The 26362-nt window shown below is 44.5% G+C and overlaps 1 protein-coding gene across 3 annotated transcripts in view; it reads right to left on the minus strand.

Annotated features, from left to right (window-relative positions):
• Positions 1–3523: 3523 nt before the first annotated feature.
• LOC146173887 (uncharacterized) overlaps positions 3524–26362 on the minus strand; it is a 31839-nt gene continuing 9000 nt past the window's right edge. The window contains exons 2-5 of one of the 3 annotated variants that reach the window (XR_014701769.1): positions 22350–22513; positions 22183–22265; positions 10335–10421; positions 3524–3779 (exon numbers count right to left, since the gene is read on the minus strand). Coding sequence is in view for 1 of the 3 variants with exons in the window: in XM_084583444.1 (XP_084439570.1) it covers positions 3785–3828; positions 10335–10424; positions 22183–22265; positions 22350–22513 (381 nt within the window). In the remaining 2 variants the exon portion in view is untranslated. Of the gene's footprint in view, positions 3829–10334; positions 10425–22182; positions 22266–22349; positions 22514–26362 lie in introns of all 3 variants that reach the window. The other 2 variants (XR_014701768.1, XM_084583444.1) reach the window with 2 other exon arrangements.

The following is a 26362-nucleotide window of genomic DNA, read 5'->3' on the forward strand; positions in this document are numbered from 1 at the left end:
ATGTGTTTGCATAAAATGATTGCTTTTACTAAGTAGCAAGTCTGCTTAACTAACAGTTTCACTAAGCTAAAACGAGAAGTGACGAATGCCAAATATGTGTTATGGCAGAACAGTGTGGATGCAAATCAGAGAAAAGCATCTCTTGCTTAGCTATGCCGCTAATAGTATATTCTTCTCTGAAGTGTATACCTACCAGTAAATTGGCCTTGTGATCAAGGTACGTTAACCTATATTCGACTTACCACGCTGACAATGCAGCAGCTATTACGCTAGGAAAACATTTTTTTTTCTTTCGGCGCACTCTCCCCCTCCCCGTGGTGTATGTTCAATTTTATTTAAAACTATACTGACCTCTTCTCTACAGAGACTCCATGCCGCCATCTTCTTGCATGATTTTATGAAATCTGGAGTGGCTAAGACAAATTGCAAAAGAAAGCAGTGCGATTTATATAATATCGATATTGCAACACGTCTCTCCATGCTGTTCTAAATCACAACCGGCTTGGCCCCGCCGGGGTGGCGCAGTGGTTACGGCGCTCGACTACTGTTCCTAAGGACGCGGGATCGAATCCCAACCTCGGGGGCCGCTTTTCGATGGAGGCGAATAGGAAGGCGCCCGTGTGCTGTGCGATGTCAATGCACGTTAAAGAACCCCTGGTAGTCGAAATTTCCGGAGTCCTCCACTGCGGCGTCTCTCATAGCCTGAGTCGCTTCTTCCCATTTAGGGCTCCCCTTCGTTGCTTCCAGACTACATATATACATATATCGTGTGCCCACCCTGAAAAGGTCTTGTAAAATATAAATGTATGATAACTAAATAAAGAAATAGTGCACGAATACTTTGCGCGCCTTATCGTATAGTTGCGCAGTAATTCGCTGCCATTGTCCATGTTCTCTAGAGTACGCTGGGATTCATTGTTGACGCTTTGAAGTGCCCCTAAAAAGCTGAATAATATCGACCCAGGTGTTTTCTTGGGAGCACCACGCGCGGATACTTTTACGGAATTGCAAAAATTTATAAATTAGGTCAAAATTATCCGCCATAAATTGTTGGGCGGCCATTGACAGTGCAGCTGCTGGCACCGTTCATCAATGGTCAATAATCCATGAACACCGAGGTTCGGCCGAAGTATTTGACGGAATCACATTGCCTCGGCCACTTAGACCATGGTACCTTTTCTTTCTTAGAGGTTCTTCATTGCGGGGACTTGATTGACTGCCAAAAAACGTAATTAAATTAATCGTGAAATTATTTTTTGAAAATAGCAGCCATATAATTTACAAAATGACACAAAGATGTAAGTAATTACAAGTTTTGAATTACATGCAGCTTTGGTAATCCGTATAGCTCTGTATGCGAGAGAGAAATGAAATGTCTAAGCAATTTTTAAGAAATTACTCTTTGCTGGAAGGAATTTTACACCTCGCAGCTCTCAATGACTTCAGACTTTTTTGAGCACCATTGACGTCACCTTCCATTTTCTTGAAGGTCTCTACACGTCTTATGTTTCTAATCTGAAATAATTTGGCATCTTTGGCAATTTCAATTGCTCTGGAATTAGTATTTGTATGTTGTTCATGTAACGGCCCTCTACAACCTCTCTCCCCAAACGCATTATCGGTTTTTACTGCTAAGCAATTCAAAAACACGTATTTAACTCACAGACGTGTCTATCCTCTGAATACCGATTGCTGTACAAAGATGTAGATTTACAGACCTTTGGATCTTTGTGTATTTTCTCTACTTGAAAACAAAATTCACTTGACAGTCCTCACGCATGTGTTTCTTTGTTTTAATTTCTTTGCTCGCCCCTTGAGCTGTTTCAACACCAAAAGAAACAACTGAGCGGCTTGGACGATGAGGTTTGTAGAGAAGCCATTAAGGTTGCCAATGAAAATCTCTTAGATCTTAGCAGCACGACTAACGAATTAGACCGGCAAAAGGAAATAGACCACTTTCGATATCAAAAATTGTATCCAGAAAATAAGAGTATTGCAGAAATTCATTGAACAGAAAAGCGATTTGCGTTAATTGCAAGGTCATTCTAGTTTAAATGAATACGTCTTCTAACAACAAGTAGTCGGTCGAAATCTGCATTTACACAATAGGCGATTCATATTTAACCAGAATTCTGAAATATTTTAAAAAAATTTTGGCGAGTACTGTTCAAGAGAAATGTATTATTCTCAGTATTTTACTACAACTTTGAACTGTTGAAGGAAGGTGGTGGCGAAAGAAATTGAATGCGTTTAGGAGGTCAGAAACAGCAAAGGATTGTACAACTGCTTCTTAAAATTAGGGGATAGGAATTGAGATTAGCCAGGTAGGTAAAACGTGATGTTACACTCCAATAGTCATTATTGAGAACAGGGAATAGGCACATGCCATGCTGCGAATGCGAAATAAAGATGATCTTTGTTCCGTAAGGGCAATGAATGGATTAAGAAATAATAATAGCATGGATTGGGTGACAGAATGTTCACTGATCGGTGATCTCAAACTTTTTTCCAATAATAGGCACACAGCAGATCACCATAAACTCTGAGAAATATGGAGTATGCCTTTGCCCCGTAGTTATCGTAGCCAAGGTGCTGACGATAATAATGAACCATCTGCAACGAATTTGAACTACATAGGAGAATTTGCGCGTGGCATCATACACAAATAATGTGGAAGCATTCTGTGGTAGAAAGAGAGGGATAAGCTGCATGCTGTTGTCTTTAGGCATCGGCGCCCTGGTGAAAAGCTCTGGCGAAAAGAGGGGCAAGTTTGATAAATAAAGTGCGTGCATGTGTGTTGAACCAATCACAACATAAAATACATAGGCGGACTTTCTTGCTACGGTTGAAACGTGAAAATTCACTTTTCACTTTATATAAAAAAGAAGCTGCTCGGGAAGCGTCTAGACCATTCCAGTGGGCAGCATTTATCAACCCATCCACGTAGTCTGTCCAGGAAGTCTATTCAATAAAGGAAACATACTGTGACACACCCTCACCTTTCTGCTCCGCGTCAACCTCTGCATCTTCAACGTGGTCCTCTTACACTACCGTTTCCCAGTTTCTTCAGGAAGAATACTCTTTTTTTTTTGTACATTGACACCTCCTAACAGACACCTCAGACGCACAGATGGTCACGTTTTAGGAATTGAGAGTTGAAATATTCGAAAACGTAAGAACATTATAAAGGAGTATGTCATTTTTTTACTGACTAGCAACCTTAAGAATGAATGGCGCCTTGTCTGCAGTGAGGAGTGTTCCTCTGAGGCACCTAACACAGTATAACGTAAGCAGATATGATGGACGCAAGTCCTGGCTACGTTCTTCCTAGTTTGCTCATAGAAAAAAGTGAGTCTGGGCGGAAGCCAGTTTCATAAAAAAAAAATATATTGCGCTGCTCACACGTGTTGATTAATGCACAAAAGAGGATCTGCAGGTCACTCAACATCCGGAAATATTTGAGAAGTAATGATTAAAAAGAAGTTTTAAAAACTGCACAACAGAATAAAACAATTGTGCATTCTCGTAATGGTATTTATTTAGGCCAAAGGAATCTTAAATGAGAGGGAAACGTCTAAGAGCTCTTTATTTAACACTGTCAGGAACTGAAAACCATCTCAAAATCTGTAGTCGTTAATGCCTCGCCTTTATTATGGGAGAGAAGCAGAATGGATGGAATATTTCCATGAACTTTCGAGGACAATTCTGTAAAAACACATCCCTACATACCGGTGGTATTGGAGCTCTGATTGTACTGGCAGTTCGAAGGAGGCGGCAACCTGTGTTAAATATATTGTTCAACGAAATTAGGTAATCTGCAAGAGAAGTCTGCCAATGCAAATTGTTAATAACTGCTATGATCATTAAGCAGTCATTTAGAACGTTTTGCTCAACATAATTTTCAGTAAAAACGAGTGCAATATAAATAAATACATTTGCTCGTTTCAAACGGATATTTACGGTGCCATAAATACAGATAGCGCATACGCATACCATAAGTATATTTGATGAATTTTAAAAATAATATTTTGCGACTTCACTAAAAGCGGAAAGACTGGCGTATAGAACAAATCAAAACATGTAGTGAATAAACATGAAGAATAATAAATAGATTTAGCATGATGCATAATGCATGATATGGTATAAAACTCCTAATATGCTTCTATACCCTTTTCTTCTTCTTTAAAAAGAGAAGGCTAATATCCCATTCGGTTTGTTTCTATACCCCAAGCGGCCACATTGAGCACAATTAGAAAGACCATGTGTCAAAAAACAAACTTAGTGTGACTGGTATCTTATAAAATAAACAAACAAGATGTTCCTGTGCGATCGCTTTTTCCCGCCACATACTAGTATTTCTTTTTTTCAATCAGACCGCGAGAATGGTTTGCCCGAAAGATGGCATTGAATTCTGTGTCTACGCATACATAAACCCTTTTGAACCTCAAAATATCGGACGTCGTCCAAATCACTAAAATCAAACAAGGATACTTATTTCACTCAGCTTAGCTGCAGCTCAATAAGACGCGTTGTTTAAAGAAGGAATACTCTGTGTGTCTTTGCGGGTTTCAAGAAGCGTAACAGTCCAAAAATTTTAAAACATTTCATTGATTTTTCTTGTTTTCGCATTTATATCGCCAGAGGATAGGCCTTGCTCTGATGCGATCATAAGAGCGTTTTAGTCTGTGGCAATGACACACCAATGTTTGAACGTATTGTAAGCTGAACCCAAACTGTTCTTTGGTGGTGAAGTAAACATGAAAGAGCTTTTAAACGACTGCGCAACGTGCCCAATGACATGCCCAATGATACAGAACGTGAATAGCGTACAAGATGCAAAATGAATTCAGAAGCATAAAGATCAAAATGAAAATTCTTATACTTAATAGAAACAACAAACTAAAGAGTTCGAAATATGATAATAGAAACTATCCACTATGTTTTAAAGACATATGCGTTATCATCGCACTTTTCTGTTTTTTTCAAAGTGCCAACTACAAGCACACATTCTTTTGGAACATTTTCTTATATACTACACATAATCAAAGCATCTGATTTCCAGATAGTGATTGGCTCAACGAAGGAGAAAGTAAAACTAATTTTCTAAGCTTAGGATGCACATTGTAGTTATCTGTCCCGGCTGAAATTATTGTTACAGATTGCTGCTATCATTTGTTTCTCCTGCCCGGTAATAAATGCCGTTTTAGCAGGAATGCATTTCGCGGCTACCTTTTAGCTCCTATAGTACGTCACTGCTTCGTCCACCAAGGCTGATGGACCTCGCGACGCGGCACGATAAATATCAGAGGATTTTCAGAAATTATCTGTCACAGCTATAGTAATTGGTACTCAAAATTGATGTCAGGTGAAGAAGTGTTTATTTTGAGTAGTCTTTACTAACTCATCCAATAACGACATTGCGAAGGTACATAATTGTTAGCGGGGAAAGGAACTAGGCCTAGCGAAATCGTCGCACCTGCCTCATTACTACCTCTTATTGAACTAGTGACGTCATCTGGCGCAGAATCGCCCACTAAAATTTATGAATTGCGTTAATGACCTTGGATCGCGCTCACTGTCGAAAAAATAGCCGTATACAAGCTGATCAGGTCCTGTTTGCTTCACCATTTTCGCTTTTTTTATATCCCACTCGTCAACTGCTACAATATCGCTGAGACACACATGGTTAATAACCAGCTACGAGCCACTACCACGAGTTCATATTGTATTGATTACATATTCACACTACACGTTGATGAAACCAGCATTAATCACGTGTATTACTTCGTTATCACAAGCCGTCACTGGCTGTTACTAAAACTAAGTTTTCTAAAATTCCTCACTTTGTTTATGCCAGCAGAAAATGGGCCAGCGCGCACTAATTCCATAGTATAATCTAGGCATAGCATGCATTGGATCACAATTATTTGCGTGAGAAATACTGGTCAAGGGGAGAAATCGCAGACTTCGTTACTGTTATGTTGAACATGGCAGTTACTGAACTAACCTTCATGTGTTCTCCCTGTGTAGCGTTAGAGATAACTTGTGTCAGTCGGCACGTAGTTTTGCTAGTATTTTATAAACTATGCCATAGCACTAGCGTTTTTATGAAGTAAGCAGAATTACCAATCAAATAGTAGAAATAAGTTGCCGTGTTATGTTTCTTGCTGACTTGAATAAACCTTCATGTTGTCCTATAATAGATTCCAGATTAGATTATTAGATTAGCCCCTCCTTTTATGATATTGCAAAGACAGTCACAACTATCAGTCGTGAAGAAATGTATATTAATATTGTTGCGAGAAGTTAGGAAGTGGCACGAGAGGAGCCGTCGCGCTAGGTCAGACATTAAAACATTGTTCATCCTATCGCCATGCTGTGCCGTTTCTTTGCTCGTCACCACGTAACATTTTTGGTTGGAGGTGCGGCGTACGTCATCCCCATCTTCGCCTTGGAGCATCGACGCCATCTGTAAGCCGGGACCATCAACCGAGAGCCCTGGGACATCGCCGAGCAGCTTCGCCCCAGCCCTTCCTGCCCAGAACCGACCAAATACCACTGCTCCGCCCCCAGCCCGGATCTAAAGAAAAGAAGAACAGACAGACCAACCAGACCTAAGACGAAGGACCCGAAAGACCCGAAGGCCCCCAAAGGAACCGGACATATACACGCAACCGCCGCCCAGCCGCTCGTCGCGACCTCGAGCCATCGGTACCATGGACTCTGGTGACGGATGGGTGTACAGCTCCAGGGGAGGCGGGTCACCCAAGCCTTACCGTGTTCATCGTCATCGTGGCGGCAAGCTCATTATTCTCTTCTATCATTTCTTGAACATGTACACCAGCACGTCACCATCGACTTCAACAAAACGATCGGGACGATCGCTCGGTGGCCCCAGGAAGTGTTGCGAATATAGGAAGTGGCGCGAGAGGAGCCGTTGGGCTAGGCCAGACATTAAACCATCGTTCATCCTGTCGCCATGTTGTGCCGTCTTTTTCCTTGCCACCACGTAATATTATTTAAAAGGTATAGCCATGCGGACATTATTGCGATGACCACACCTTTTTAACCTCCAAAAGTGCCAGCAGAATTTCTCTATTATCGCGTAGAACCACAGTTAAGAACCCCATCTGCTATCTGGCAGGAAAGTAAATTTGAACCCTTTACCTTCTAACTGTAGAATATCCTTTTTCCTTAATAACTTTATTTTACTCGACAAGGAGTTCACGCCTAACACGATAGCTACAGGTCTTGCCTTTCGTGCAGACATTTGTAAAACCTTCGGCGCGCTTTGCATGATGACCACCAGATGCCGACTGTGGCTACGTTTAAACCTTCCTCTGTAATCAGAAGGTGTACTACTGACAACGCCTCAACGCTAAGGTAAAACATTAGGTCGAGAGATTTCGCGATTCCAATGCCACGGAACACCACTAAGACCTCCCAGTATTAGGCAGCAAGGTTAAGCGGCAGGAACACTTTTGCACATGTCGTCGCGGTTTTTCTCCGTTCCTTTTCTTTGTCGACATCTTGGAACAAGGGGAAAATTCTGCCATCTTAATGTCTCATCACCAATGCATGAGCAAAAGCTCTACACAAGGGGATTACAGCTTAAACATTAAGTTTTTTCCTCATGAATCCTGCTGCAGCACGTCGCCTTCGAAGTCATATAACCGACAGTGAAACAGCTTTTACGGACGTAGTGACGGAAGCCACAATATGCAGCAGTTAAAAACGGCAGCGGGAAAGAACTGCTTTTCAGCTGCACAAAAAAAAAATTACAGAGCATCTGAACAAAATCGCTTCATACATGTTTTCCATATTCAAGGCACTGAACAATAAAGATGCGACCAAACATCCCCAAACCATTCCACCCTAAGCTGTCCTCTATACGTACACTGCCAGTCAGCAGACGACCAGCCCACACTATTCTACCTTTAAGATGGCCTAAGACCTAAAACAATGATCAGTTAACAGCTGTCTTTCTTCTCTCAAGGAATGTCGAAGCTTTCTTACCCTCGACATTATTACTATCCTTAATGTGCAGAAAGATAGTGATAACACATCCCGGTAGGACTTGCTACGCTGCATATTGAGTATAAGCTTGGCCATTGTTGAGTCTTGTCAAGGCTTTGCGACTGTATTTTGGCCCGTACAAGATCTTGCTGGGAGAGGTAAACTGGTTTATAATATCGGCCAGATCTATTAAGAACACATCAGTGAAAAAATGCGGAGCAATAGTGTACTTTGAGTGCCTAAATTGTGTTACATACACAAATTGTCGTCCGTGGTCACATTAGTTGTGTTTACTATTTCATACTGCAAGCCTAAATGCTTGCTGATGTATCCTTAACTACACAGCAAAACCTCTGCCAATGCTTTTCGGCAAGGTGAATACTGCCTGGAGACATTTATTGTTCATTTGCTTACACCGTACTACTTGTATGTGGTTGCTTTATGGTGTATATGCGATAGTATACTTATATAAGTCTTCGAGCCAGATCTATCTAAAGCATGTCCACCAGCGGAAATCACTTGTTAAAGGTGAAGTGTTCTCGCTTGCTACTACTCCTGCACCCGATTACGTCAATTCTTACTAAACACAATTGGTCCAAATACCAGGGCGATTTCAGTGTCACACCTGTCAGCTAGTTTCTTTCCTTGAGCATTAGCAGCATCACGTGAATTTGTGCCTTCTTTTGAAGCTGCACATCAGCTTGTTCACATATATTTTATTCCGCTTCGTCTAACTGTCAAATCATAACGTCCGACAGCCGGAAACCTATCCTGCCCATGAATGCGATGGTTATGTTCCTTTCGTTCTTGTCCTCTTGAGTGACAGAATCTGCTTCCGTTGTTAGAAGGTGGACCCGACATTTGCAGGGCGAAGGTTTTGAAACATTCTGCCCCCGATGGGGCACAGCAGGGTTAGCACGGTCTATTCCATGTGCACACCACTTTGAGAGCCGGGCGCCGGGTCGGGGGGCGTTTGTACCCATTTTAACAGTAGGTGTCCGGCGCTGGGTTTTGTATCACCAACCTTCCGCAGCCGAGACAGGCTCCGAAAACACTCATTGTCAAGGGGATATATTACGCACAACACGGCAACCTTTGCATTTCTGCAAAAGGACGAGGAGTTTTAAAAATGTTATGGATAAAATGAATGTGCTGCAGTGAGACGAACATGTACCAGTGCCCCCAAATTAAAACGGAGCACGGGCGTGTCTAAAAAGTACTCTCCTTCGTCCGGGCTGCCGATGAGGCGAACACCAAGGGTGTCAGGCTGAACATTCGGATGTCCCACACGCACGCATAATATAAACATGCGCATCCGCTTGCAGGGCACGTCACTAAACAAAATACTGTTGATTCGTGAGCTCTGTTTTATTTTGAGGGCAGTAGTACTTGGGAACACGTGCACAAACATTCGCAGCGAGTATATCATGCATCCTGTAGGGGATTGTCATCCTGATTCAAAATAACTGAGAACCTGGCATCAAGGCATAAAAGTGAAAAAAAAAAGTACGCAGGCAAGGAAGAAATGTCTCTCATCATACAATTTCTACGCGAGTCACAAACCGCACATTGCAGAGCCATCTGGGCTCTAGAATGCAGTATCAACATGACCAGCTTGTCCTACCGAGCACGGTCTACCACTATTTACGGTATTGAAATGATCTCAAGATTCGTGTATAATTCGGTCAATACAAATTCTCAATATCCCTCCACCTCTTTAAGTTAAATACCTGATAAATAAAGGAGGAAACCTCCAAGCACAATCCATACATAACAGGTCCGCTTAGGGTCTAGTGTAGTTACCATTCATAAGGAGTCGCTCACAACCCTTTTTCAGACGGTCTTACAAAACTGGCATCGCATGTTTTTGCTAGCATTGACAAAATAAATGAGACCACGGATTTCACAAAATTACATCTCCTCGAGAGGACAATGAGACAGCTTACAGTGGACATCATACCTATAGCAGAATAGTGTCGGAAAAGCACGAGGTTGTAACAGAGGAAAAACCACATTCATTCATTTTGGCACTCTGATGCTTTGGATGTCAGGCGCACAATCGACTAGGCATTATCTGAAAATTATATTGCAATAAGATTCGCTTTTTTGGAAATGCTTTTCTACCAACTCTTATTAACACCATGCAGCTTATATTACATTATTCAGGTGCAATTCTTGGACCATTAAATTCGCTTCAAATACTAGGGGATAGTTCAGAAAAGGAAATGTCAGAAAGTTAAAGTTTGTATCCCAGGCCCGTTCTTCTCGTAGGCACGCTCTCTTTTTCAGTCAGACATTTGTGGCTAATATAAACTCACCTTTTCCAAAAGATCCTTGGCTATACGTAAGTATGAAGCATCCTGTGGTCCAGTCAGCATACATGACTTTAAAAGGAGTGTGCACGCCTTCTGAAACATTCATACTCTTCGTGGTCACTTGTTGGACTTAGCACATTATTATGGCGCTCACAATTTATTACAGCCCTCTAATTCAACTATGCGCTTTGAAAAACTTTATTATAGAAGAATAAAGATGGAGTACCCAGAAAAAGTGATACGGAGAGCCATGATATATAGCTACATGGATGCAAGGAACAACGTTCGTAGATGCAGAGCGGTTTTCAGCTCGTCATCAAGGATGCACTATTGATATTTTGTAAGTGCAGAGAAAATTTGAATTAATAAAATTTAGAGAATGTGTGTGATTAAAATTAAATCTGCCTTAAAATATGCACCTAATAATTCATGAGGCTCACCTCGAGGATAAGTTGCGATCACGCAAAGATAACACGTTATTTACAAACTTCACAGAGAAAAACTAAACTTCTGGCAACGTTTTTTCCTCCCAACATGATTGAGCAGTGAGCACCATTCTATGATCGTAACAAATTTTGTAGCAAATTGGATTACTTGATGAGAAGTTCATCCGTTCTGAAACCTAAACACTAAAATTTTATTCATGCTTCTACGCTAGGCATACATTTGCACTGCTAAATTGGGCATACATCATTTAGGAGAATCTCTCGGTTTTTTGTAAGAGTTGGTACCCGAATATGAATCAGGCAAAAAATTACGTACAGTGGCAGGTTGCGGTAATTTTTACTAATTTAAGTTTTAACTTGCGCTGCCGACGCCACTACACGGGCGCGATGCTACTGCACCCACCCAAAATGCGTCGCTGAGGCCGGCAGCAAACCAGCGGCATTACAATGAGCACTCCAATGCCTTCTCTCAGTCGTAGTGATGAGGTTAACCGCTTTTTATATTGCCACGCACCATTCAAAAGTGTAATAAGGGAGTAATTACTCATTGCATCCACCCAAGCGCAGCTATGCGGCAACAAAGGAAAGCTATAAAGCTTTCCTTTGTAGCCGTATAGCTGCGCTTGGGTGGATGCAATGAGTAATTGCTCCCTTATTACAAATCTACTCCACCTTGGGGGATTCCCCTAAATATTTGACCATTCAAAAGTGTAGTCCTTCTTTTCGCACATCCGCCGGCAGGCGGCCTTATCAGTGCGATTCCAGCGCACGACTAGATTATGTACTCTTTGATCACTTTTTGTTTCGCGAAACGTAACCTGATAATTTTCATTTTCGCGCGAGATGCCCCGAGCTGTATTTCGAAGCTTCCAGTCTTTCACATGTGTTTCTACAATGTTCTAGTGTATATGATATTCATGAGTTGCGGTTTTATCTCGATCTTTTTCTGCAGTTTTTAAAACGAGCGCTAACGCGTGAAACATGCATTATTAGTTCGGGAACCGACGAGCGATTTGGCTGTTATCGCCGCAGCCGATTCCCTTTGTTGTGTTTCCGGAATGAAACTATAAAGAGTTTCATTCAGGCAAAACACCAGGGTCTTCTTTTCCGGCTACCGGGCTTGTCACCACTGCGCGACAATAACAACCCTGTCCTTTACGCTTGCGCCTTCAATTCAGTCTAAGATGCTAAACTACTTTCGTTCTAACCGCTTACTAATAAACTATCCATTGCAGGAATGACTGAACTAGTTACTAGTCGACCTTCAGTTTTGGGTTTGTTTTGGGGCTCAGCTCTGCACTTTTTTCTGTATTTTGCGGCGCCGCCTATGACATCTGCGTAAACGGTGGGTAGGGACTGGATGCCCCAACGGTCATCCTGTCATTGTCCTCTGAATCACAACCGTCTAGGAGATTGTGGTGAATCGCAGCGTTCGTAGAATCATGTACCTATTAGCCCTATCATATGCTACGCCATCAGCCGAAAGTTAAGTGTACAATGAACAGGGCGCCTGGCTGGCCACTGCACTGCAAGCGATATAAGGAAATTGGGGCCACAGGAGCCTCCATCGTATCGGGCAAACTCTTGAGCATAACAGGCACTTGCAAGCCGTTGCCGGTAGTATACAGTAAAGTGCCACCGGCTGCTAGGCGGTGGCATTGTGCGGATTTGGAAATACTATCCCCACATTTATGCGATAGGGAGAGACCGAGAGATGTGTGTTCAGAGAGAAACGTATGAAGAGTGCTGAACAGTGCGCAACCGCAGCGTAGTGCCTTCATAAACAAGCCAAGGGGTGACTGACGGGGAGAGCAAACGTTCATGACCCGAACGAAGAAATGGCACAACACCAGGGGAGAGGAGAAAGGGATACAGTTGAAGAGAGGTGAGCAGTGAATAAATACGAAAAGAATGAGAAAATAGAGCCAAGTAGAGAGCTAGGGCGCTCTGGAAGTAGGCAGGAGAGATCGCAGTATGCTTGCGATGTCTGATGCTTAATATAATGTGGTGATTAGCGTGAGAAACTGGTAAATAGCAGACGAGACCAGTGAGGCACGGCGTTATTCTCACTGCTGTAGGGGCATCGTGTAGCTTGGTAATAGACCGTGGCTTTCAGACCGGGGCGTTGGTTCGGCACCCGAAAGATAACTTCCACTTCTCAGATTGCAAGCTTACTTTTTTAGAGTGCAGAAGGAAAAAAAATGACTGTCAGTTAACGGGGCCTGGTGTGCGGAAACTAATAAGCAGCGCCACCGGGCTGCAGTGTGAGCGTTACTCTCCCAATTGTTTACCTGAGGATATTGCAAAAACGAAATACATTGTAAGCTGCGCTTTAAGTCACATTACTGAGTATTATAATGACGTCATAATTTTCGTTTATATGTTAATAAAAAACAATAAATGTCTAGGTATTTATGCTGTTTAAAGTCCTTAAGTAAAAAATAAAGAATAATCTCTGCGAAGCTGAGCTTATCTCCTCAAATAGAGCAGCTGGCCTTTTCTAATAACCTTATGACACTATCATCCAATTGTTTCTGCGGTAAGCATATTGCAGTGTAGCATGAGTTAATGATGTCACTATATTTTATTCAAGTTAATATTGAGATGAACTTCTGAAAAATATGACTTGGTTTTGTGCTGACATTTTCGAACAATATGCTTCACTTGTTTCTCTTCCAATGATTTTTCAATTTGAAAAAGTCAGTTATACTTGTCTGTAGAACACGAGAGAATAATTGGTGGTTTTTATGCGTGCTTTGCTAAGAGTACCACACTGAAAAATATGAAATGTTTTAAGGTCGTGGTATGAAATCAAACAATAGGAGAAATGCATGTAGGAAATGAATATTTGAGCTGCTCGTTCCACTCCGTCACTTTAAGCTTCCACATGAGAAGAGCGAAATTGACGCTTCTGTAAATTCATGCCCCAAATTCAGGCCACAATTAGCTTTGAGACCGCAGCATTTTTTCTTAGCTACATTTTTTTTCCACCTAGTGACGCAAGGCCGAGGTGAGGTTGGCGAAGCGCCTACAAAAAGAGATGACACCAGCTTAGACGTAGCCCTGCAGAGTTTCGCTATATTCGCTGCCAGTTGCCTACAAAGTATACAGACTTATAGATTTATATCTGGAGTGCACATTGACGCTTACATAGTAAACAGAGCTCTATGATGTTTCATCCGCGTACTTTGATTTGTAGTCTGTGAGGCTCTGGCTGAGACATCCCACATGTCTGCTGCACCAGGAGCACAATCATTAATTACAGCTGTGCTTTAGCAAAGTCTCCGTAGAACGTTAGCCGCAACGTTGCCTACTTACCTCCTTTGGAGGTCCTCTACAATGTATTTTGAAGAGGTGCATTTTATTTTCGCGGCGTCAACAATGGAATGGACATATAGATGGGCAAATGAAGCAGAAGCTGCGTCGAATTTAAATCCCAGGTTACCAAATATTTTTTGCACTTGGAAGGTATGGCTTTGTGCTAAAATGCTTGACGTGTTTCTGGACTGATTACGACTTTTGGTTAGGCCAAATTTGCTGCGCAGTACTTCACAATCTTTGGCTCCGCTCAAAAATTAATGCCATCCTTGTCGTAACGAAAGAATCGTCTTAACTGGACTCCGCTATGCCATCATGGTCACACGAAGGCCCACTGTGCTTAACAGACCACATAAATATTTATACTATATACTCGCAGTGCCAATGATCGCAGATTACATTGACACATCAAAATTAGGATTAGACACTACATTGCAACGCCGACACGCCACGTATTATATCGGGGAATATGATCTGACCGCACCTTGCTCCTTTCACATAAACCTATGCACTGAAATATGTTCCCACGTTTCACTGCGGTTGAAGTTAAGCTGGCAAACCAGTATTTTGTAGATTCCTCCGTATTATTAAGTCCCCTCGCTTTTCCGGCAGGAAAAGGAAGAACATTCCAATTTGAAGAATTTTAGTTGATGGCACATTCGAAATTCGTCTGCGTGGCGGAGAGGTTAGAGGGCTCGACTACTGTACCCAAGCATGCGGGATCGGATCCAGGCCTCGGCGGCCGCTTTCCTTTTCCGGCGAAAAGCTATGCGCCCTTACTCTGTTCAATGTCAGTACAGATTTAACAACCCCAGGTAGTGGGAATTTCCGGAGCCCTCTACAACGGCGTCTCACATAGTCTGAGCTGATTTAAGATGTTAAACCCCTAAACCCACCAACTTCGCCGTTTGGTAGGGCGAAAATTAAGTGTTCAGTTTTTATGGGTGTAAGAAGGCCCATGAGATCATACGCTACGCACTTTTGATTAGTTAACTTTTGGCACTGGAGTTTTGTACCACTTTTTTGTATTTGTTTACTTTTTTTTAACGAGATGCTTCAGTATGTATCAATTTAAGTACAGTACTGGTTTTACAAAAAAAGCAGGTGCTTCACAAGGTTATATATTTATTTATTGGTTATTTACTTCTTATAATATTGATCTTGTAAAGACAGTTCCTGTTTTAATTTTACATTTTATTGTTCCACGTTGAAAATCGTCTAGGGTAGCAATAACTATTTAGAGAGAGCCGTTAATAAGACAATGTACAGGCTTAATTTCAATATTTATAGTGGGAATACATCTAAAACGCTCTTGATATGCTTTCTTAATCCCCTAAATAAACCGAAGTGAGCCATTTGTCTATTTGCACAATTTCTCACGGTTACTATTCAAGTATGTGGCAGTGAAATATGCTTCGTCTGGTAAATATCTTACCTTACATTCGACAGCGCTCTCACATATAGTTCTTATCTCTCTTTCATGTACCATTAGCTTCCTGCGTTATAGTAAGTATTGCATACCTTCAAATATTTCAGGCTTTTTCTGTTCATACATGTTTACATTTTCGCTTGCGTATAATGTGCTGATACAAGCCATCTCTTGTAAGGCGAAAGCCTTTAATGGCTCATGCTATAATGGACAAAGTGAGTCCCGCTTCTACAGCTGCTCTGATTGGCCGAAATGGGATGACGTCATAGAAGTCTCGACCAATCACAGAGCACCACCACACTATGCGCGAGTGCGTGCCTTATATGGCCGTATGCCAATGAATGACCAAATGCTATTTATTTATTTATCTACAAATAAATAAATATTGAATAATTAGGAAATAGATTACCTAATTATTAACAGAATAATTATTTATATACAAAATAATTACCTGCTTAAAACATAATTTATATCGTATGACTACTTATTTATATAAATAATTACTACTTAGTGCCAGTTGCATATCAGAATGCAAAAAGTAGTGCAAGGCGAAAGCCTGAGTCATCATCATGATGATGATGATGACTCAGGCTTTCGCCTTGCACTACTTTATCGCTTAAGTCCCTCGAAATTTTTATAGTCATTGTCCAGTCTGTTGGTAAAATCCTGAAATGTCTGCCACGTTCACTTCTAAGAGTTTTTTCGTTTGATTTTGCCCATTGACAGCGGCGGTGATATCTTTAGAAAAATAATGCTTCTCAACTTTTACGGTCTCTACCGAAGACACTTGTATCAAAACATTCATTCCACAGCCATTAGACAATTCCACACGTTCTCTTATGTGTCTAAGTCGGAAATACTGGATTTGCATTTCTCGCTGCTAAACTCGGTATAGCACGCGAACACCTCATTTTTATATACCTGCCTGTCTGAACAGCTGATCACCTAGCATTTTTCGCTCGGAATCATGATGCAGTCTGAAAAAGAGCACTGCGTGTTATAGGTTCATCGTGTTTTAGGTTCATTCCTTATAATAGAAATGTTATCTTTCTCTTTTATCAATTTAACTATGTCACATTTGGCTTTGTGCGTGTGTGCATTGTAAAATTCTTCACAAGTTTTGTATGTAAGCCACCTCGCTCATATGAAAAAAACTACTGCACTTTATCTCTTCTGATAAATTTTGCAACGAAATTGTTCTCTGTCAGCATGGCGCTGCCCCTGAGGCACTTTGAGGCTTTGCCAGTCCAAGTTTTTACTGTGTGCAACTTGATACATTTAAAAGTGCCATCTTTGTATCCGTTCGTCTGTCCCTCCCTCCGTACGTCCGTACGCCCGCCCGTTCATTCGTCCGCCCGCCTCCTGCCTGCCCGCCTGCCAACCTGCCTGCCACCTTGCGTGCGTACGGGCGTGCATGCGTGCGTGCTTGCCTGCCTGACCACCCGCCCACCCGCCTATCTATTCGTCCGTTCCACCACCTATCTATCAATCTGTCAATTGGAGTTGAGCAGCGAGTTATGCAATCAAGAATACTTTAAAGAGCAACACTTGTGGATAGCGCCAATATGTTAAATATTGTTACCTGGAAACGCGGTACCAAAGTGATGTGCTCACTGACGAAGACGACGACCGAGAAACACGGGCACGACAAAGCGTTGAGAAAGAGGACGACGCTGACAGAGTGGACACTGCACGGCTACTGAAGTCTCAGCGTCGAGTTCAGCCCATCGCAGTGCCGTTACATTAAGTACATCCCCGTAACATCTTGGTGGAGGTCGCGGGTTCGACAAAATCTGACGCTGGATCTCCGCAGTGGCCGTCACCTCGGAACCGTCACGATGACAACCAACGTGGCTCCATCTACCTCCGCAACCCCAACTATTGTCGTAGCCCACCCCCGTGACCCTGGCCCATTCTGCGGTACAGATGAGGTCGACGTCGAGGACTGGCTTTCGCTTTATGAGCGTGTTAGTCAGCACAACAGGTGGGACGCCACGCTGATGCTGGCCAATGTCATCTTCTACCTTACTGGCACGGCACGCATTTGGTTCGAAACGCATGAAGCAGAAATACCCTCCTGGGATATTTGCAAACAAAAACTCCGTGACCTGATCGGAAAACCGGTTGGCCGTCAACTCGCCGCCAAGAGGGACCTCGCCAAACGTGCCCAGACATCTACCGAGCCTTATATTACGTATATACAAGACGTTCTGGCCCTCTGCCGAAAAAAATGATAGACATGCCAGAACCTGATAAGGTGGGGCACATCCTCAAAGGCATAGTCGACGATGCCTTCAATCTTCTGCTCCGTCGGGACTGTGCTACGGTTGACTCCGTTTTGCAGGTTTGTCGACATTTCGAGCAGGTCAAACACAGACGCATTGCACATCGCGTCGATCGGCTCCCCAACACTGCCCCTACCTCCACGTGCGAGGATCTGCCGACCCTAAGGCAACCTTCCAACACTGAAAATGTGACACGCATTGTGCGTCGTGAACTATAAGCGCTCGCCCCTGCTGCATCCAACCCGCCCTCCTCCAACAGCAACCTAGCGACGATATCCCTCATTCAAGGCGTCGTTCGCCAAGAGGTTGCCAACTTGGGCGTCCCCTGTAGCCACACCGTAGAACAACACAGTTCGAGCTCCGTCCCTCCCATGATCGCCACCGCTACACCCCGCAACACCTACGCGCCACGCTACCGATACCGCAATCCTGATGAGTGGCGCACCCCTGACGACAGGCCGATCTGTTTCACGTGCTCGCGTATTGGCCACATCGCTCGCCACTGCCGCAGCCGCTGGACATCACCACCTCGACGTTTTCCTTACGTTGACCGCTACTCCAATCACGGTCACCCCCGTTTCACGCCTCGTTATGAGCCGCCCCGCACCGATACTACTCCGCCTCCTCCTGTGTCCAGTCGGTCTCCTTCCCCGCCAGCCCGCCGTTCCCGTTCACCTCTTCCTGGCCGCAGTTCCTCGCCGTCCTCTGCCGGCCGCTTCACGGGAAACTAGCCAATGCAGCTCCCGGAGGTGACGCTGCATTGGTACCCCGACCTGGAAATCCTCTACTGCCCATTTCTTCGCCCTGTAACCTCCTGTCCCTGTTCGTGGATGGTGTTCCCGTCTCTGCCCTCATTGACACTGGTGCCCAAGTCTCGATCATGAGCTCATCGTTTTGCCGCCGGCTCAAGAAAGTACAGACCCCCGCCGCTTCGCCCACCGTTCGTTTTGCCGATGGCAGTACTGCTGCCGTCACTGGGCAGTGCACTGCCCGAGTCACCCTTGCCGTTCATCACATCCCTGTTTTGTTCACTGTCCTCAACCAGTGCCCTCACAATGTGATCCTCGGCCTTGAGTTCTTAACGGCCCACTCTGCCGTTATCGACTGCTCCAGCGGCGTTCTTCGTTTGGACCTACCTGTTTGCTCAGAACATCCTCCATCTGCACCCCGCCTTCGCTCCACTGAGTTCGCTCGCCTGCCCCCTGACTCTGCTGTTTACCTACCTCTGTCACCTTTCCCGCCTGTGCCAGACGGTCACTATCTTGCTTGCCCTATCACCGAGGTCTTTCTTGACCGCAACGTCGTTCTTCCTCATCTCATCGTACGCGTTACACAGAACAGCACCTACCTTCCTATCCTGAACTTCAGTCTGTCACCCCAAGTTCTTCCCGAAGGAATATCCCTTGCTACCTTGTCCCCTCTCACAGACTGCAGCATTTGTGCACTCACTCCTGGCCCACTTTCAAGCGTGCTTCCAACACCCGTACTCTCCACCACAATTACCGATCCTATTTCCGCAATGATTGCCTCTGACCTCAGCCCCGAACAGGCTCAGGACCTGCACAACCTTTTGTTATCCTTCTCCGACATTTTTGACTTTGCTGCCGGTTCTCTGGGCCAAACGTCAGTTGTGACTCACCGCATTGACACAGGCGATGCAAAGCCTGTACATCGGAGGCCTTATCGTGTGTCCATTTCTGAGCGCCAAGTCATCCAGCAGGAGGTCGATAAGATGTTGGGCAACGATATCATCGAACCTTCGAACAGCCCCTGGGCATCTCCTGTCGTGCTCGTTAGAAAGAAAGACGACAGTTGGCGCTTTTGTGTCGACTATTGACATCTGAACAAGATTACAAGGAAAGATGTGTACCCGCTGCCGCGAATAGACGATGCCTTGGACTGGTTACATGGAGCCCGCTACTTTTTCTCCATCGACCTTCGTAGCGGCTACTGGCAGATCTCTGTTGACGAACAAGACCGCGAGAAGACAGCTTTTGTCACACCCGATGGACTTTAGCAATTTAAGGTTATGCCTTTTGGACTTTGCGATGCCCCTGCTACGTTTGAACGCATGATGGACTCCTTACTCCGCGGCTTCAAATGGACGACTTGTCTATGTTACTTGGATGACGTGATTGTCTTCTCGCCCTCGTTCGAAAGCCATCTTCGTCGCCTTTTTTCCATCTTGGCACTTTTCCGCCGTGCCGGACTTCAACTGAACTCAAAGAAGCGCAGTTTTGGTCGCCGCGAAATTAAAGTGCTTGGCCATTTGGTGAATGCCACCGGCGTGCAACCCGATCCCGACAAAGTTCGCGCTGTCAGTGCGTTTCCATGTCCCCGTTCACCCCGTGATGTCCGCATCTTTATAGGACCTTGTTCTCATTTTCGCCGGTTCGTCCCAAACTTTGCCGCTGTTGCTCGTCCTCTCACCAATCTGCTGAAGAAAGGCGTTCCTTTCTGATGGGGACCAGAGCAGGTTAACGCATTCTCCACCCTCATCGCTATTCTCACCAATCCTCCTGTTTTGGCCCATTTCAACCCGTCTGCCCCGACGGAACATCGCACCGACGCCAGTGGCCACGGGATTGGTGCCATTCTTGCACATCGACAACGCGGCCAACATTGCGTTATTGCCTACGCCAGTCGTCTCCTGTCATCAGCAGAACAGAACTATTCTATTACGGAACGGGAGTGCCTGGCTCTCGTTTGGGCCGTTGGAAAATTCAGACCCTACTTGTTTGGCCGACCCTTCACTGTAATTACCGATCACCGCGCCTTATGTTGGCTCTCTTCCCTCAAGGATCCTGCTGGTCGCCTCGGCCGCTGAGCACTGCGCTTGCAGGAGTATACCTTTTCCGTTGTATACAAATCCGGTCGGCTTTACCAGGATGCAGACTGTCTGTACCGTTATCCCGTCGATCCCCCTTCCTCTACTGACCATGAGTCGGACCCCTGTGTCTTCTCTATATCGGACTGATGGCGCTGAGCACTTGCTGTTCGTTCCCCAACACCTACGCTCCGCCGTTCTCGAACAAATGCACGACGCCCCTACAGCTGGTAATCTTGGCCTCTCACGCACATACGACCGCGTGCGCCGGCGTTTCTTCTGGCCTGGACTCTACCGCTCTGTCCAACGTTATGTAGCCGCTTGCGACCTCTGTCAACGCCGGAAGAAACCCCCTGTGCTACCACCTGGACACCTGCAGCCGATTGCTATCCCGACTGAGCCATTTTCTCGTGTTGGCCTTGACCTCCTAGGGCCCTTCCCCGAGTCCTTGTCGGGAAAGAAATGGATCGCTGTCGCCGCCGATTATGCCACGCGGTACGTGATCACTCGCGCCATTCCAACCAGCTGCGCCACCGACGTTGCTGACTTCCTTTTGTACGACGTCATACTACGCCATGGTGCTCCCCGTCAACTCCTTACCGACCGTGGCTGCTGTTTTCTTTCCCGAGTTGTTGAGGAAATACTTCGTTCTTGCTCCGTTCGGCACAAGTTCACCACTGCGTATCACCCTCAGACGAACGGCCTTACGGAGCGTCTTAACCGCACACTCACCGACATGCTCGCAATGTACGTATCCGACAGTCATCACGACTGGGATATTAGTCTGCCATTTGTCACCTTTGCTTATAACTCTTCGCGTCATGACACTGCTGGGTACTCTCCATTGTATCTTCTCTTTGGAAGAGACTCCTTACTGCCCTTCGACACTTTGCTTCCCGCCGCTGGCCCCGTCACAACCTATGCCCGCGATACCATCGCCCGAGCCGACGCTGCTCGCCAGATTGCTCGTCAGAATCTCACCATCTCTCAAGAAACTCAAAAACGCCGCTACGACGCTCACCACCGCGATGTGCACTATCCTCCCGGATCTCTGCTGTTGCTCTGGCTTCCATGCCGTCGTGTGGGGTTGTGTCAAAAACTTCTGCCCCACTACACAGGTCCTTACCGTGTATAACGCCCAGTGACCGACGTCACCTATGAGATTTCACCGCTCCACCCAAAGTCACCGACTGCTACACCTACTTCCGAAATCGTACATGTCGCCCGCTTAAAGCCATATTACTCCCCCTCCACATCGCACGCCTAATACGCACCGGGACGTTGCCTTTTGCCGAGGGCAGTAGTGTTACCTGGAAACGCGGTACCAAAGTGATGTGCTCACTGACGAAGACGACGACCGAGGAACACGGGCACGACAAAGCGTTGAGAAAGAGGACGACGCTGACAGAGTGGACACTGCACGGCTACTGAAGTCTCAGCGTCGAGTTCAGCCCATCGCAGTGCTGTTACATTAAGTACATCCCCGTAACAATATAAAAGATATCCGTATCTAGAATATATCAGTGTAAGTAGATATTTGACTTACCCTTTACTGTCTGATAACTCAGGACGTTGGGATTATGATGAGGTGCAGTTACTGAGGCAGTCAACATTGTATAAAATGTCGTGCTATATAAGAAAAAAACAATAATGTTTTTTCTGTTATTACTGATGTTGTTTAGCGAAGACACAAATGAAGTGACCGAAACTCACATATCTTGTTGCCGTCTTCTTGGATCGATGACGTGCATTCGGAAACTATATACGTTTTCTCTAATGCGGTCTACTAATTTCATTGCTTGACACATAGTGTAAGGGTACATAATTGGATTTCGGCTCTGCAACTTCACGAAGAGGACCTCGTATACACTTAGGAACTGAAAAAGTAGTCCGCATTAATAACAATCGGCAGTGTACACTAATCATTGCTGCATGGCTCACACGACTAAAAAACATAATTGATGATTTATTGTTGTTAGGATCAAAACAATCTAGAGATTGGAGTAGTAATAGCTTTCAACAAATACATTCAGAAATAAAGAAGATTGATTTGTCTAAAAATTGGTGTCCACAAAAAATGACAAAATATAAAAGAGAAATGACATCTTAGAATTATAGAGGTGCAGAGAAGAGTTGACGACGTGACACGCCGATGCTAAGTGCTTGCCAGTTTTCTCAAGGAACACCAAGCTACCGCTACGTCCATTAACCCTTCGCGCTTGACAGGATATTATATCCACAAACTGACGGCACCGGTAGAATTTCATATTTCAATAAAAGTTATGCTAAACCAGCCTGTAAACATTCTGGTACGTATACACACAAATGGCTAAATAGAACATATATAACGTTAAAAAAAAGTAGATTTAATCAGTGTTAAGAAGTAAGATAGGGGTACATTTGTAAATATTGGAGAATCGCATTTCCCCCACCTTCAATTTAGCTTGATATATCCGACCGGCTAATTTATAAAGGAAAGTCATTGCCGAACGCCAATGATTACCAATTCTTGCGCAGCCGCCGAGGGGATCAAATATTTCAATCAATTTCATTATAATTGTTATTTTCATGCATAATTGTAAAAGGTACTACGTTATTGGCTGCAAATGCATCGACATATTTATATGACGTTTTAAATGTCGTTGTTTCGCTCGGAGATAGAGTAAGGCAAATGAATGATGGGAAGAACTGCAACTGCTCCTACACTTAAGCTTTCTGGAATTTGTCTATGATGGTCCATCAGTACTTCATTCGTAGACGTCGCGGGATCAGACGCTATAGGCCGTAGATACATAACGGCGCTGCAGAACTTCCGTGTCACTTTTGAATTAAACAATATAAGTAAAGGTTGTATGCGTGAGTGTATTAATGTAGTCGCTCTGCAGAAAATAGCTCACTCGCGGTCACACTGTTAGCAAACTATGCAGAGTTTAGGAAAATCCAGCAAGTTAAGGATGGATGGAATATAGGAGTGTCCCCTCTGAAACGGAGTGGTAGCAGTTGCGACTATGGTCGTTTTTTCCCTTTTATCTTGAATATTGTTTTCGATCTGTTAACTATACCAACATTCCAATCATATCTGCATTACTAACCATATGTCACTTTTCTGAATGGGCAATTGTTAAGATTTTTAAGATGGTTATTTGTTTCCGTGGATTTACCACATACTGCACATGCGTCATCTTTATTGCTAAATTTCTTTTTGTAGCGGCGCGTTCTAAGACACCCTGATCTAGCTTCAAAAAGTAGGGTACTGCTTCACGAGTTAGCAAAGAAGGCTTCCTTCTTGATCTGCCTTTTCCAATGTCGGTGTAGTGCTACACTATACCTGTAATTCTACAGGTTTTAACTAGTTCCGCACACCTGGCGACAGAAGCAGACCAGTATTTACAATTTAATGACACCGGCTCACACATGCAGTGCCATTTGATGAGGTAGTTTCCGAGTTGTCTAAACAGCCGGTTTCGGGAGTTGTACTTTCTCACAAGTGGTGCATGGAACCGCGCTCAAAAACGTTTTTTTTTTTCTTGCAACTGTATCGTTCTGTTCCCCAGACCAGAGGCACTGAGCAGGGAGAGCAGAAAGAACGCCGTTTATTGATGAACCCGCTATTTATACACTTAGATGGAAGGGAGTGTTCCCGCGCCACCACGCCTCCATTGTGATTCAGATATCGGCCGCGTCACACGCGCTACTGATGCGAGGGCCTCACCACGCTGCATAGAATACATCCTCTTTTATTTGAAAGGAAAAATCATGGGATAAAAAGGAAAAAACGACCTTAATAAATTTGCAATAAGTTTTGATCATATGCAAGCCTCTGTGGCAGCCCTCGTTCGCGGGTAGATCTTCTGAATGCTGTCGCTGTTGTACTGTTGCAGGAGCGTTGATGGAGGCAGAACTGCTGGCAGTTGTGGCCGGTGAAACTGGGAATTGTGGCTTCTGGATTCTGAAGAGTTGTGGTCTGCTACTTGGCAGAGGTTGTCATCGGGCTGATAGCAGCCTTTTTGTTGAAACGCCTCCCTTGTGGGCAGCAGATGTCGTCGATTGCGGCCCAAGACTGCCGTCTTCGCTGATTAGGTTATAGGACCTTGGATATCCTGAAAGATGAATGACGTGACCTGTCGTAGTCCATGCGCCCTTTCTCATGTGGACCATGTCTCCAGGATTGAGCGGTGCTAGCCGTTGGTTTGAATGTTCTGTCTGGCGATGCTTCTGCACGTGGTGAATTGGAGATGGTCGGACGTCGGGTAACGCTGTCCGAAGTCATCCCTGATGCACTCCGCCTGGTGATGGCCTGTATTCCATTGGCATCTATCTGTAAGTAAAAAGACAAAGCAAAAACTTTCGATTCATTTGAATGGTTTTTTTAAGACCCTCTTGACTTTTTGTACGTCCTTTTCCACCTGACCTTTGGATCGGGGGTACCTAGGGCTTGAAGTGATCTAGTTGAAAGCATATGACCGAGCAAAAGGGGCAAAGGCATGACCAGAAAATTGCGGTTCATTGTCTGAACACATTTCCACTGGTGTGGCGCATCTGTCGAAAATCGGGCTTGTTGCTTCAATGATATTCTTCGCGGAAGTATCTTTAAAGAGCTCTCCTTCAGGAATATTTGATAGTGCGCCATAGATGCATAGGTATAACCATCCGCCACAAAAATATCGGTGCCTACATGATGCCATGGTAAGTACTGGGCGCAACTTTAACGGCTCCGGTGGCTTTCTATAGGTGCATGTCCTGTAAGTAGACCACGCGTGTATGAATGCTTCTATATTGGAGTTGATTCCAGGCCAGAAGCCCAGATGCCCTGTCCTTGATTTGGATTTATCAATGGCCAAATGGCTTTGATGAATTCTTTTCGAGGTTTCTTTCCTCATGGAAGCTGGAATGATTACTTTGCATCCTTTTAAGAGCACACTTTTCACATAACAAAGTTCTCCCTCAAACGGCTTCCACTGTCCTTTAAGTCTTTTTCCGGCCGCCAGATCGTCAGAAACTTGCTTTAGGTCATCACCCCGACTAGCTTCTTAGCCAAACTTCTCCAAGTGCTCTCAGTAATAACTGAATATGTCCCACTCACTGCGCGAACTTCAGTCTCGTCGTTTATGACATCGTTTTGTGCGATGGCCTTGTTGCCCGGGACAGCATATCAGCGAAGAGTAGCTTCTTTTCTGGCGTACTCTGCATTTTGACGTCGTACGCAAGAAGACGCAGAAAAAGCAGCTGCAACTACGAGGGGGTGTCTCCAATGGCTTTCTGTGAGATAGCGTTCAAGGTATGGTGACCAGTTTCAAGGATAACCTACCGACGGCAAACAAAATGATTGAATTTCTCGCAGCCATACACAACCGCCAACGCCTCCTTTTGAATTTACGAGTTAGTGATCGAGAAGCATACGCTACCGGCTTCTATGTGTCGTTGTGACACTGCAATAACGCGGCGCCGATTCCGTGGAGCGATGCATCACAAGACACCTTTGTTGGTTTTATTGGATCGAAGATGATCAGCAAGGATGGACTACTTAAACTCAGTTACGTCCTCCAGAAACTAGATTTTGTCGTCACCAATGGAACCCTTGTTTGGGTTAAATGTCAATCCAGCGCCTTCTGCTGCTCGCAGTAACGATTAAAGGCGTATGTCATGCTTCTCTCTCGACGACCTCTAAACTAGCACGTCATTGACGTATACTCTGACGCCAAGAAGGCCCTCAACTATTTCATTCA

This window comes from Amblyomma maculatum, chromosome 11 (assembly GCF_055883805.1).
Source record: "Amblyomma maculatum isolate TAMU_Amacu chromosome 11, ASM5588380v1, whole genome shotgun sequence".
Taxonomy (NCBI): Eukaryota; Metazoa; Arthropoda; class Arachnida; order Ixodida; family Ixodidae; genus Amblyomma; species Amblyomma maculatum.